Below are 13,810 nucleotides of genomic sequence, written 5' to 3'. Positions count from 1 at the left end.
CCAGGACTGAGTGGAACAAACAGCTGTGCAGAGCCTGGGACAGTGCTGTGAAGGACAGATTTACACCATAAACGACACTGTTGCAAGGACGAGCTCATCGCAGATGCGGCTTCCTCAGATCTTCCTTCAACCAGTCCATTGTGGTCTGACGGCTCCTGGCTTCAGTCAACTGTTTCACTGTCGCCCCCGTGTGGTCAGACGAATCCTCTGCAAATATCTCTGACAGTAAATAAAGACGGCCTTTATATCAAATTTGTGTTTACACAGAAGCCGCGGAGCTTGTTTCTAAAGAGGAAAGACTCGGCTGTTTGTCCTTCAGTAGCACGTCTCAGAAAGATCAGACAACATCTCACAACACGAACTGATGAGACAATGGAGAGACGCCAAACCAAAAGGCACCGCTGGGATTCGAACCCAGGATCTCCTGTTTACTAGACAGGCGCTTTAACCAACTAAGCCACGGCGCCGGTGTTTTCGAAGCGCAAAAAATGCGTTTATAAACATTCATCTCCGGGAACAATGCACACTGCACTGACGTAATCTTTAGTTCATTTTTATTTTAGACTTATAACATCTGCGTTAGCTAACAACATTCATAACGTTATCTCTTCCGCTGCGGGCTTTACTGGCACATTTCTAAACAGCGCTAAACGACTCACATTATCGCTGAAGATATAGTCGTAATATGGTGGGAGTTCAGCAAGTTTGGTACTCCTGCTGAAACTCATTTCATACCGTCAGGGAAGAACAGCATGCAGCCATCACTAAAATACGTCCCAGTGTACTTTACGGATGTGGGTGGGAGGCTAATCTCTCCTGCGCCTTGGCTCGTATGGGCCCTTGACTTTATCACCTGGCATTTTTCGTTAAATATGTGATACATTCAAGGAACCCTGTCAAAATAGACAAATGGAAATGCCCCTTCAGTTACCTCAGCTTCTACCAAGGACATCCAAACCCCTAAAGGCTCCTTATTCATGAATATACTATGGCTAAAAGCAGCTCCACACAAGGTGGGAGAAATAAAAATAAAAATAAGGGCCATCCAGTTCCAGTTTTAGGACTCCTATGTTTTTGATCAAAGAGTATTTTAGTATTTAATTATAGGTCTGAAAGAAATAGTGTGCCTCATTGTGTCAGTCTTTTGGAAAAATACAAGAACTTTTTTAGATTTGTATTTTTATACACGCCATATATTAAAATTTTTACTTTTTAAAATGATTGTTGGAATTAAATGTACACATTGGTTTTTACATTTTGTAATTTAAAAATTTCAAAGTAAGAATTTTATTGAAATTAACTTGATTTAACCAAACTAGCTGTGTGACTCTTCGAATCCCATACATGAAAGTGAGAAATTTTTCTGAATGCCTTTTCAACCTCTGCATATTTAAAGCAGAAAAACGTAATTTAGGCTTATAAGTTCTAATGAAATTAAACAATTTACAATATAGACAATAAAGAAATTTCCCCTGTCATGAACATGTAATTATCTGTCATCTCAAATACCTGCCTATAACAGTGCAGTTTGTCTGGACAGCTTTCCATATACTCAGCTAGCATTGGGAATTGAGTATGACCTCAAGTTTATGGGATGACTGACTAATGATGGAAACTTTTCAGATTAGAGGTTAGATCTAAAATGGGCATCATGGCATTTTGGGCAGGTGGCATTTGGTGTCAACAGTTAATGAGGACAGTTGGCAATCAATGCTGAAAGTATTTGCGGATTAGTTCTACTCACTGACACACTGTTTCTTCAAATGAACTGTTGTTTTTGTTTCCACTGTAGTGTTGTCAGGGTCTTGCTGCCATTAAACAAATTCTATGTATCCCTGTTGTTTTTGGATGATGGCAAAAGTGTAAGCAACAAAGACTTCTCACATCAAAACCAATGTGCTTGGCTAGATACAACCACTACAGGTATTTTATCATTTATTTTATCATTTTGTTTGATTATAAATGACAATGAAGAAAAACAAGGAGACATACAAAGTACGTGATATTTCAACAATTTATTCAACAACTTCATAGACATTTTCTTAAGAAGTGTGCTGCTTTATTTGACTGATGTTTGATAAGTGCGGGAACCAAAGCTTTTTACATGCACATGGTCTCAGCACAGATACAGGCTATAGGTTTTTTTCATTTTCACTTGTAATTTTTTCTTTTTTAAAAATCACACAGCTTTGAATACAGCAGCTGATGAAGCTTACCAACAACCAGTTCAATGATATACACAATAACCAATTTTCTTTCTGAATTAAAATATAAAGAGGAAAAACACATGTAAAAACCTACAAAGAAAATAAAGCTGTAAAAATCTGATAACATATCCTATGAATGGCGCTGAGTGGATGAGTCCATGAATACACAAGTCCAAGGATCTGCACGTCACATTACTCAGCTGCTTTATCTGTGTATGCACATTAGTTAGTTTTTAAATTAATTAATGTAAATACTATGAAAACAAAATGCAAGTCACACACTCAGCAAACAAGAAACATTCCTTCCTTTGATCTGGAGTTCGCATTAGCAGGGGCGGATGGACTTATACAGGGGTGACAGAGGAATAAAGGGGTGGGGGGGTTCAACTTGAACACCAGATCGTTGTCCTGCAGGGCATGGTGTTCACTGGGGCAACCTTTTTTTTGATAAATCTTAAAATACTTCTACCTGAAGTTGCTGTTTAAAGTCTGTTTCAGGTGCAGTGTAATAAGTTTTGGGCTGCCCCAGTGTGAGTTCCTCAGACACAGATCAAAATAATCCAAGCACACAGTCAAAGACAACCAACAATTCCAGGTGCCATGATTTAACATTTCTGATCCGTGTCTGAGGAACTACCAAGCCTTTTCAGCCTGACCTACCTCCTTGTTTACTCTGCAACTCATACATTTTCATCCAAAGTAGTATGTGGATCATATGTGTGTGTGAGAGAGAGTATGAGATTACTGGTGGGCACACTGTACTCCTGGTCCGTGGTGTCCGCCCTCTTCATCGGAGCTGTCGTTGTAGGCCTCTCTGCGGTTACCTGATGTTGAGCTCTGGCTCACGTCATAATCCTGCAGGTCGACCTCCTCTGTGTCTCCAGTGATGAGAGGCGGCTCTGACCGTGAGGGAAGCATGTCCTCCAGCTCCTACACATGAGGACCATTCATCACAATGCAGCCTAAACAGTCAGTCTCATCATGTTTTCTAACCACGCAGTAGAATCAAAGAAATGATTGGGGGCCAAGAGTGCAACCTCTTCAGGGAGCATAAGAAGTATTACTGTGTGAATGTAAGTGCTCAATAAGTAACCCATTAATGGCCAGACAAGCTCTAATCCCTGAATAGAATTACTGGTATAAATTTAGCAGCAAATTCCTCCTTGTGGTAGTCTAAGCCTTCCCCTTAAAAAGAAACGTGTGCGTTTACTCAGTTTAGTTAATCTACACTGTGACACAATTACACATTTTGATACAGTGCCAATAAATTCATGTTATACAGCCTAACAATTAAATGATTTGAAATCCAACTGAAACTAAAATACACAACATTGCGTAGAACGACCTTGTACATTACATGTTCTAAAAAAATCATTACCCAAAGGACAAAGGAGCCACAATATGGCTCCCACTAATGATTCCTTTCAGTATTGTTTAATCTAGAGACAATGTAATCAAATAACAGATCAAACATTTCAGATCAATAATGAAAGGAGTAACGTGTCATACCACAAGTTTCTCAGGGCTGATCCAGTTGTTGTCGGGGAACTGGACTTCAAACTTGACATACAGATCTCCCTTCTCAAAAGGGTTTCGGTACTGTGGCATGCCCTCTCCTCGCACCACCCTGACTGAGCCTGGAAAAGATGCAGCGTGTTAAAAAAAGAAGTCTATACACAATTTACTTTTATGAAATTTCACAATTTCTATCGACATTTTCTAGAGACACCAACTTAATCACGCAGCGTACTGCATGATTGCTACATCCACAACTTCCCATGAGTTGTACGGTGGATAGGTACCCTAAATGGACAGTAATAACTTAATGGTCTCAGAGGAATGTGTTGGTAACTTTTCCAAAGTCTTTCCAGAATTCACTGAGGATGTTGATGACCCCACTTTCCCATCCTTTTGTCCTGGTGTGTGACTGACTTGAGCACTGAGGTCCAAGTACTTTCTAAAAAGATTCCTCTCTGCTCTAAGCAGGGACTCTAGTCTGAGCACAGCCACATTAAGATGGTTACATCTGCAAATGCATGTTTTGTCTTGTTTCAGCTCTCCGTCCAGAATAAAACAGCATTTTTCTTCCCCTGCAACAGCCTCCAGAGTACAAATCTTAAAACACTGGCTTAGTGCTTCAGTGTGTACATGGTAAATGGAGCTTTTGCAAAATGATGACCTAAGCCAGCCCAGTGAAAGTCATGGCTGTGTGGTAGCAAAGTTAAGACAACCTTTAGTGGCGCCAATGTAGCAGAATCCATAACAGAGCTGTTATCATTACTTTGAGTTAATGTTGATTTTGTCAGATGTTATGTGATTAGAAAACAAGGATTTTACCACTGAAGCACAGCAGTTTGAGAATGACTGCTGGGTAACATGTAGCGTTTAGGGGTCATCTTTTTCTATAATCACGCATTTAGATGTCGATATAACTGATCATGCAATGCAGCTGTTTTTAGTATGTAACTTTTTCCTAATAGTTTTAGTTGAATTATGCTCCAAACACATTTTAATGTGGAGAGGTGCTGTAAAAAGCCTTTTTTCACTGTGGACAGAGCTCTATGCATAACTGACCTGGAGACGCTTATGATGATGCAAATTGTTTTAAGATTTAGACGCTTAATGTAGTCTCAGTGTGTGATAATTTTATCTGTGTGAACAAGAGGTGCCCGAAGCCAATAAACACTTTTCCTAGTTACACAAATGCAACAGGAATCTTACCTGGTTCAATGACTTTGCCAGCAGGGTACTTCACAACGATCTGTCTGCCATCTAAGTGTTTCAGCATAAACTGGAAGCCGCACAGCGCCTCCACCAGCCCAATCTTATGGTTCATGAACAGGTCATTGCCATCTCGCCTGTATGTCTGAAAATTGAGATAAAGAGATGGTTAAAATTCTATGACTTTGGAGTTTTGACAAACATGGATGACTTGTTTTTTTGTGAAAGCCTAAAATATTCTTCACACACTTTGTTAGTTATAGAATAAAGGAAATGAAATATGTGAATTTACTTTTGTTTTGCAAGCCAAAACATCTGTTTCTTTGACTTATCTTTGGTTAGTGAATGCACTGACAGCTAAATTAACCTGGCTGTTAACACAACAGCTAAGGTTCTCATTGTTTATGATATAATACATATCTGCCCCCTCTACCTTATTTCCATGTATTATCATAGGAATGGCACACCAACTTCCAGAGTACTGATTCTTTAGAGTCAACATTAGCTGTATTTCTGTTGCCAGATGTAGTAACCTACTTTGCTTCCACTGTCCACTGACACATTCTGACATAGATGATAAGAGCCTTCTGGGACAAAGAGCCAGGGGCATTGCTGCAGCCTGCTGTTCCAGTTCAGCTAAAATTAATCTGCATTGTCTGAGGCAACCTGACTTGTACAAGCCGGTGTCCTCCTCTGACAGGAGCAGCTACCTGTGGCAATTAAGATTCAACTGCTAAACAGTAGACAAAGAATAACAACTGTTGTGTAACCAATAGTTTCAGCTCATCATCACAGCAGCAGCGAGATCCGGTAATGTCAGGTACTAGTGAGACTTGTTTGTCTCTTGATTTGCTTATTGATTGCTGTCTACACATTAACGTACATCATGTTATTATCGCTCCCCTTTGTTTCTTAAATTACTATAAACAGAGGCGTGGTTCAGGTTGTTGTCTTACTCAAAAACCAAAGCTAGTCCAAAAACTGATGAATGGCGCCTCTGAAGTATGCTTTGCCACAGATGGTGTGCTGGCCAGTGAACAAAACCCACACCTAACATGCTGGTAAGTTTGGGTACCACATTCAGCACACATTTTCACTCACAAATTCATTTTCAACCCATCAATTTACAGTGTGTAAACACTATGTATGGAATTGGACATGCTATAGGTGTTAGACAAGTCAGTCATGATGTGTTGGTGAGACTATATACCTCAGATCAGATATGAATTTAAGTGTTTGACAATAAAGCACAGCTAACTTTGACAAACCTGGTTACAGCAGGTGAAACAAAGTTTGACTTCTACTGTTTGTTCCAAATTAGATTTAGTTAAGCAGTGTACAGCAATAAGCTGGACACTTCAGTTGGCTGTTGCTCGTTTGTCTGAAGAGATGTGCTTTATGAGTGCTAAGTTAAAACACCATCCCAAATCAAATTAATTTTAATGTGATGATGATTCAGTAACATCTGATAAATAGCAATGTTCAGTAAAGTGCTTCTTAGAATTTATCCCGGGATCTTTAATTTCTTCTTCTACATTCAACAAGTGGGAAATACTGTTGTTTTGTTGAATATAAAACTGTCAAATACACACTGGAGGCTTAACTGATTATAAAACAGTGTGATTAATTTAATATTAAAATAAATACTACAGCTATGCATGGACTGTGATTAGCATTCATTCTAATTATCACTTTAAGCACAATTCATCTGCACTGTTTGTGTTGACAAGACATAGATGTCTGATGACAGCTGCTAGCAAGTCTTTGCTCCTCAGCAGAGTGAATAAAGTGGAATCCACTAACTGTTCAGAGATCATCTCTCTTCAACAAACACAAAGCGAGCTCAGAGCAGTGTGCAAAGTCTTTTTCAGTCTATCCTAGATGTAATCTCTATACTAGCTAGAAGACAGCCAGAGTCATTCAGTGACTCGTGGCCAACTATCATCCATGTTACTTTTGAACTTAAAATAACCTTTTTGTGCAAGTTGTAATAACTTGATTTCCACAAAACAGACATGAAGCCCTAGCTGAATGTCTAACAACATGTGATCACTGTATACACATAACATTTTGTCATAGATGTACATGTTTTGCTCAGAAAAGGCACAAATGCAAAATTAATCTTGGGATTTTCAGAATCAATATTGGATCAGTCAAGTAAAAATTATGATTAATTGGAAATTGGTTGATTTTTTTTGTAAATCCAGTCCTATTAGTTATTACAAGTTGGCCAATGTTCAGCATGGCTGTATCGACTCAGGTAATCCCACGTCCTGTGTTTGCGCAATGTACAGCTCTGATGGCACAGCACTATCAAGACAACCTGCTCGTCATTGTTCAGACAGTTGAGAGGTTTGAAGCACAACCATCTGGATCCGACTGCTGAGACAAACAGCTCATGTAACTCTGTAAACTTCACAGAAGTGATAGCACTCATGAAACTGGTTATGCACACATATCACAGAGTGTAAAACCAGACAGCTTCAATTGTATTCAACACATGGAAGTAAGACCATGTATGAATTTAAGCACAGCATACAGTACACTGACTTGTGCAATATCTATGCAATATTTTTTAAGGAAAGAAACAAACACTAATATACAACAGTGCACTGGCCTCTAGATGGCTACATCACCATATCATCATTCCTTTAAATAACAGCAAATAAAGAAACTATCATCCAGGAAATGGTGGAATCCAGCCAAAGTGTAAGACCAAAGGCAGGGAAACACTATGGCTAGGTGACCCAACTGCTGCACTGCTCTGGGCTATCTTACCTGAGCAAGTATGCATGCATGAGAAAAATTTCCTCTCTCTGCTTCCTAATGTGGAACAATATGTTATTTTTTGAGGAGATATCTACCCTTCCCAACTGAGATCATTTTTTCCACACTTTTCCTCGTTTCATTTTTCACAAGCTGTCATAATGAATACTTCCAAAGCTGCTACATTACACCCAGTGGTAGTGCTAAGATAGAATGTAGCCCTTTTAACTTTAGGCGTTACAAGTTATTTGGTTTATAAATAAGAATAAACAAATAAATAAGTTTAAAAAAGGTAAATTCATCAATAGAATAAATAGTATTTAAAAAGAGGTTAAAAGACTTTAATATTACATGATACAATAAGTTTGGAATCTCATGTATTTATTGTTTACCTACCTGTTAACCTACCTGTTTTAAGAGTGCTGGAGATGTTGTGATGATGTTTTATTTCTATACAGTAAAAGATTCATATGTATGATTTTGATTGGTTTATTTATGAGCCAATGACAGTCCAGATCAAAGGGCGGGAAGAGAAGGATGCTGGGAGATAGAGGCAGAGACGACGGAGGCGGAGGATGTACGCACCGATTGAGGAAATTGTGTTTGTAAGCCGTATAGTGTAATATTTACAGTTTTATTTACTTCTGCCATCATAAGGGGAAACTGTGCGACCAGGACTCTTTCTGTTACCTGCTGGTGGTATTAATCAGTTCGAGAGGACAACTCATCTGGGAAGTATGATTGTTATTGCTGCGTCATCGGCTAGCGCTTTAGAATGGACTTCGTTAGGATGCTAGCATCAAGCTAACTCTATTAGCGAGGTTTTGCAACGCAAAGAGCCGGACGAGGGGATGAGGACTCGGCAGAGCCGGACTGGTTGCGAGCGGAGGACTTGGTCATCATCATCAGCTGTGGATCTAACTCCTCAAGTGTGTGTGGGTGACGCTGTTTCTGTCCTCTCATCTCCTGCACCTGCGGTCTGGGACTGTTTGTTCTGTTTGCCTGTTTGCTGTGATTTAAAGGGCCCATTGTTGATATTGGATGAAACTTTTGGATGTTGTATTGATTTTTCCATGCGATTCTAAGTAAACAGTTCCTATATTTTTTAAACCTGGTGAATGCTTATTTTATTGATATACTGCCATTAAGTCAAGTGTGAGGGTGATTTAACAGTGTTTTCAATTGATGCCAGTATGGTATTTGGACTAAGGTAAAGTAATATACAGACTTATGGTAGACATACCACTTTAATTAAAGAGCTCAGGTTAGCCACCCCTATTAAAGCCTGGAGGGCAAAGGGGCGCTACATAGAAGATTCCACGAAATAAAATTTTCTTTTGCCTCCCTAAATCTAAGGTAGGCCATTTATTAAACTGTCTCACAAAAACCACTAAGTATGAAAGGGACAAAGCACAGCTACAGAACAAGAATAGCACCTAACACAGACAATGGTCTTTGTCATCTCAAGTGAGCTGTTTGACTGTTTGAGTTTGACTTTTATCGCAAAGAAGCTGTGAGAACTGTTGAGCTGCACTCACTAATGTTAATAAATCTTTGGTTAATAAGGTTTTAAATGAGGTTTGAATTTCTATAAATCTGCACTCAGGCATCTTTTGCTGCTTTTCTATCTAATTAGTTTTGAACAAGGCAGCTCATTAATATGAACACTGACTTGAAAATTCCCTTCTACTGAGAGTTTATTTAATTAAGATTAATTTTTGAGTCATTTTGTAGAAGTAGTCCTGTGTCTGATGTAGCAGGCACCAAAAACAACCAATGGCTGTTTCCATACATGTGGTACTTTTTATGGATAAAGGGAAATTCACAGGCACAGGGAAACTGCAGCCCATAAAGCAATTTAAACTCTAAAGAATCGAGAAGTGGGAAGTTTTGGGTTGGCTTATTTTGACACAGAGTGCACAGGGTAGGGTAGGGTAGGGTATGATGAATATGGCTTCAGCATTTGCAGACTGGCCCACCCACCTCATGCTCTTTTTCCTGCAGAACAAGGACTATATCCCCAGGCTCGATGCCAGGAGCCTGGTCAGCTTCTCCTCCAAAGGTAATTTTCTGGCCGTGCTTCATGCCTTTGTCCACATGCACCTCCAGAATCTTCACCTCCTTCACCACTTTCTTGCCCTCACATTTTTTACAGCGGTCTTTCTCACTGATAACCTCACCTGGGGTGGGTTAGAGAAAACAAAGTGAGGCAGAGCTAATGATACACAGAAGAAATGCCTGACTACGGCCTGGGTCAACATGTCCCTTACCTTCACCATTACAATCAGTACACACAGACTGCATCTGTTGGACCATCCCTGGGGCCAGCTGTCTGATCATGATGCGCATGCCACGCCCCTTACATGTTGTACATTTTTGTACAGCACCCGTCTTGCCCCCCTGCCTGCATAGATACACACCCACAGAGAGATTAAACTGAGAAAACGTGACAGGATTAACAGAACATCAACAATGCAATAGACTAAATACTCAAGTAAACATCAATGTGGACCACAGCACCAACTTACCCATTACAAGTGCTACACAGCACATTCTTGCTAAGTTGTAGTTTAGTTGTTTTCCCATTGTAAAGGTCCTCCAGTGACACCCTGTAGAAAAAAGTGTAATGTTTACATACTGTGAAGTGACAAGACAGAAGAGTTGGAGTACAGTGTTGGCTTGTACAGAGGAGTCAGGAGATTTTAACTAATTCCAATTACAAAAGAACATTTACAAAAACAGTAGAAAACTTATTTCTCAAGTCATTTATGTGCAAGCTTAGTCTTACTTGAGTGGATGGACCATGTCTTCTCCTCTCCTCCGACCTCCATTCCTGGAGCGACTCTGGCCACCCATGAAGCCAAAGAGTCCACCACCAAAGATATGGGAGAAGATGTCGTCCATCCCAGGGCCACCCCCACCTCCTTCCCGCAAGCCTTGTTCTCCATAGCGATCATAAAGCTCCTTTTTCTCGGGGTTGGTCAGCACCTCATAAGCAAAGCTGATTTCTTTGAACTATGTTTTAACAACAACAACAAAAAAAAGATGCACTTTGTCAGTGACAGTGCTTTGTCAACAGTAGAGCTGCAAAGAAAATAAATAGCAAATTAAGGTAAGCACAGAGCAGCAACTAATAGTTTCAAATGACCTCGTGATGCTACAAGCTGGAACAGTAAGAGGACTGAAGTAGTTAACAAAATAATCTCCCACGGCAGGTTACCGCATACCCCAATCAGCACCTCGCTTACATTACCTCAACAAAAATTAAACTTGAGTTATGAGTCCATCTCGTTGACACTGGGCAGGATGAGCTGGGTAATACACAACGTGTTTTCACTATTACAAATTACCACCTCTAGGCTCAATTCTCTTGAGCTGCCATTTCCTATTGCTAACAATGTGATCCCCTGCTGACAAAATGGCACTCTGCCATGGGAGAAGATGGAGATAGAGAAGAGGTCCTTAATTTTTCACGTTTCCACTTATATTCCAGAAATGCTACTTTACAAGCTGATGACTATGTAATGATAATATAGGGGGAGCTCAGGAAATTCAAATGCATGTTCAAAAACATGATGACAGTAGCTAACGTCAAAGCTCAACCCTACTTGCAATAAAAAAATTTTAAAAAATAAAATGGAAAGTAATTTCAGAGTACTGTCAGCACTAGAGAAAATATAATTACAAGCATGCTTGAAGCTTTCAAATGCACCAAATGCCAGGTATTTGGTCTTCACACTGTAGCTGTATTTATTTACTTTTTACAAATGTTGCAATCCACTGTAACAAAACCAAAGACCACACCTTACTGCAAACTATTTTTTAAAAATGTGTTTTAACCATAATGGACGTTGGTTACCAACCATGACGCCTAAAAATGGCTGAAGGGAAAAAACAGTTCCAATCACCCCCACCAAAAGGCACTGTTTTCGAGGCCTTTTCGGTGACGCAACAAACCACTCAATCCCACAAGTAATTTATGCTCCCGTTTTCGTTGAGACAGAAACAGCACAACCCATCCACCATTTATTAAACCCGTGTATGACGAGTAATTTCAGTCTAGTTTTAGCCGGAGGGGATTGCCACTCATGTCTTACCTTGTCACCAGCATTTGGGTTCTTGTCAGGGTGGTATTCTTTTGCCAGTTTCCGGTATGCCTAGAAGCAGAAACAACATTAAGCCTTATTGCTCACATGACGTTCATTGCAGACCTGCATTGTTTATAGGATTAAGACGCCGGCATGACTCAAACGCACACGAAGGAACCTTCTCTAGCGTTTATGCAATCACATGTTACTCCATGCCGAAACCCGATGTGTCGCCGGCAAAGCACTACCTGTAACCGCCCGAAGCCTTTAAATAACAACACGTTAATGTTCAGCGGTATCATGTTAACCGTTTAACCGTCTCCAGGAGCGATGACAGTTGTTCATGCACATTACACCTGGAGCTTCCCTCCGGTCAGACACCGGTCGCTCAAAATGTCTGACAATTTACAGTAATCGCTAACGTTTAGGTAAACGTGCGTATGCTGATTAGCATCTCTTGCTAACACGAGCCAAATATGAGGTTCCGTTAACACTCTTTAACAAAAAGTCTCGGAAAAAACGTCTAATAAAGTCACTTGAGGGCCTGACTATATAAACAGTGAGTTAAATGCTGGACACTAAAGACGTGTAACATTGGAGCTGTGGCTAAAAATGCTCACAATCAGATGGTTATGATGATACCTGAGTGTAGCTAACTAGCTGAGGCTAGCGACGGATGATTAGACGTTAACAGTTGAATTTACCGCTAATTTTCCGTTATATCATGGGCTGGCCCGACCACTTCTGGCCTAAATAAACATTCAGGCTCTACTGTGATGGTGTCTGTAAGAGATGACCCTACATAATGTCAAACGTTTACATTAACTTAACGTGAAGCCGGCTCAACGGACGTTCAGTGACGCCAATTCAAGTATCTGTGATCCAAAGGTTAAAGCGCAAGTCCGCTTCGTTTCATTATTTAAATAGTTAGTTTGTCAGTCAGCTAACCGCTACTACTGTCCAGCCTCTGGGACACACACACTACATTTCTCCACAACCTTCGGCAGGCTCAGCCAGCTCCATGACGAACACCACAGCTAAAGCTAACCTGAGGTCAATCGTCTGATTCGTACAAACGAAGTTAGCTCAATCTCGCTTTCGGTTAACGTTACCCAGGTTAACTGCAGTGTTTAACACAATAAAAATACAGAGCTGCCGTAGCTAAACACAGAACCGCCGCCTGATTTCAGTAAACCCATAATCGTTAAAGAGCCGCATCGTCATATGCGCATCCAGGCCACTTAGCTCACTGGTTTAGCCGGCTAGCCCGATTCACAGCTAACGTTAGCTAGCGGCGCATAGCAACGCACTTCCTGATCGTGCCAATTTTGCCAGTTAGAAACTATAAACAGACAAATAACATATTCCACGGTTTGTTTGACCTTTCTCATGTAGTTACCTTTTTAAGTTCATTTTCAGATGCGGACGGAGAGACTCCGAGAATGTCATATAGTTTGGTATCGACAACATTGGCCATGGTGTTGCTGTGGATGTCGCTTCAGCGGGGAGCTTGATGGACAAAGAGAAAGAGCCGGTGGAAAATGTTTTGCTCGCCTCTGTTTTAGTTTCCGGGAAGTTGGACGCTCTGCGCGGCCGCTGCTGCCTCCAGGTGCCGGCATGTTGCATAACCACTGATCGGACAGATCGCAACTCAAACCGCAATTTATTAAAAAAAAAAAATACATGAAAAATATATGAAGCTTGATTGACCGCATAGTGCATGATGTAAATTAAATGAACTCCATTATATTGTATTTGTATGATTTTAATTACATCAGATACCCAGGCACCATTACACCAGATAACTTTAATCTGCCTGCTTGGTTTTTGAGCTGTTGAGTGCACTGTGCCTTTGGTGTGATCAGGATGTACTTATGTGTCTTTATATAATGATTTCGTTCCCACTCTTTTTGTTTGTAAATGCTTGTCACTATGTGTGTGTTTGTGTGTGTGTTAGTGTGTGTGTGTCTAAAATTTAACTGAAATTTGACATTTGATGTTGCACTGTTAAACATATATCTGCCATAA

The 13,810-nt window shown here is 40.3% G+C and overlaps 1 protein-coding gene and 1 non-coding gene across 2 annotated transcripts; both read right to left on the bottom strand.

Moving 5' to 3' along the window:
- Window positions 1-393: 393 nt before the first annotated feature.
- On the bottom strand, window positions 394-467 carry trnat-agu (transfer RNA threonine (anticodon AGU)). The gene has a single exon. It is a non-coding gene; the product is annotated as a tRNA-Thr (tRNA).
- Window positions 468-1,996: 1,529 nt separating this feature from the next.
- On the bottom strand, window positions 1,997-13,339 carry dnaja2a (DnaJ heat shock protein family (Hsp40) member A2a). Its single transcript, XM_071488777.1, has 9 exons — window positions 13,182-13,339; window positions 11,792-11,851; window positions 10,483-10,709; window positions 10,223-10,303; window positions 9,965-10,098; window positions 9,678-9,874; window positions 4,929-5,073; window positions 3,717-3,844; window positions 1,997-3,137 (listed from the first exon to the last, which is right to left on the bottom strand). Exons 1-9 carry the CDS (start codon window positions 13,257-13,259, stop codon window positions 2,949-2,951), a joined length of 1,239 nt encoding a protein of 412 aa, XP_071344878.1. The 5' UTR covers window positions 13,260-13,339; the 3' UTR covers window positions 1,997-2,948.
- Between the last annotated feature and the right edge of the window lie 471 nt (window positions 13,340-13,810).

The sequence above is a fragment of the Trachinotus anak genome, unplaced genomic scaffold, assembly GCF_046630095.1.
Source record: "Trachinotus anak isolate AG129_WGS33_773 ecotype Australia unplaced genomic scaffold, CSIRO_AGI_Tana_v1 ptg000011l, whole genome shotgun sequence".
Classification (NCBI taxonomy): Eukaryota; Metazoa; Chordata; class Actinopteri; order Carangiformes; family Carangidae; genus Trachinotus; species Trachinotus anak.
This window is presented reverse-complemented; position numbering and strand designations above follow the sequence as displayed.

Excerpts from the sequence above, each read along its gene's own strand:
- dnaja2a (XM_071488777.1), bottom strand. The coding sequence starts at position 13,259 with ATGGCCAATGTTGTCGATACCAAACTATATGACATTCTCGGAGTCTCT. Across the intron at positions 11,852-13,181 it reads CTGAAAATGAACTTAAAAAG|GCATACCGGAAACTGGCAAA; the intron begins GTAACTACATGA and ends TTCTGCTTCTAG. Across the intron at positions 3,845-4,928 it reads TGGCAAAGTCATTGAACCAG|GCTCAGTCAGGGTGGTGCGA; the intron begins GTAAGATTCCTG and ends CATCTTTTCCAG.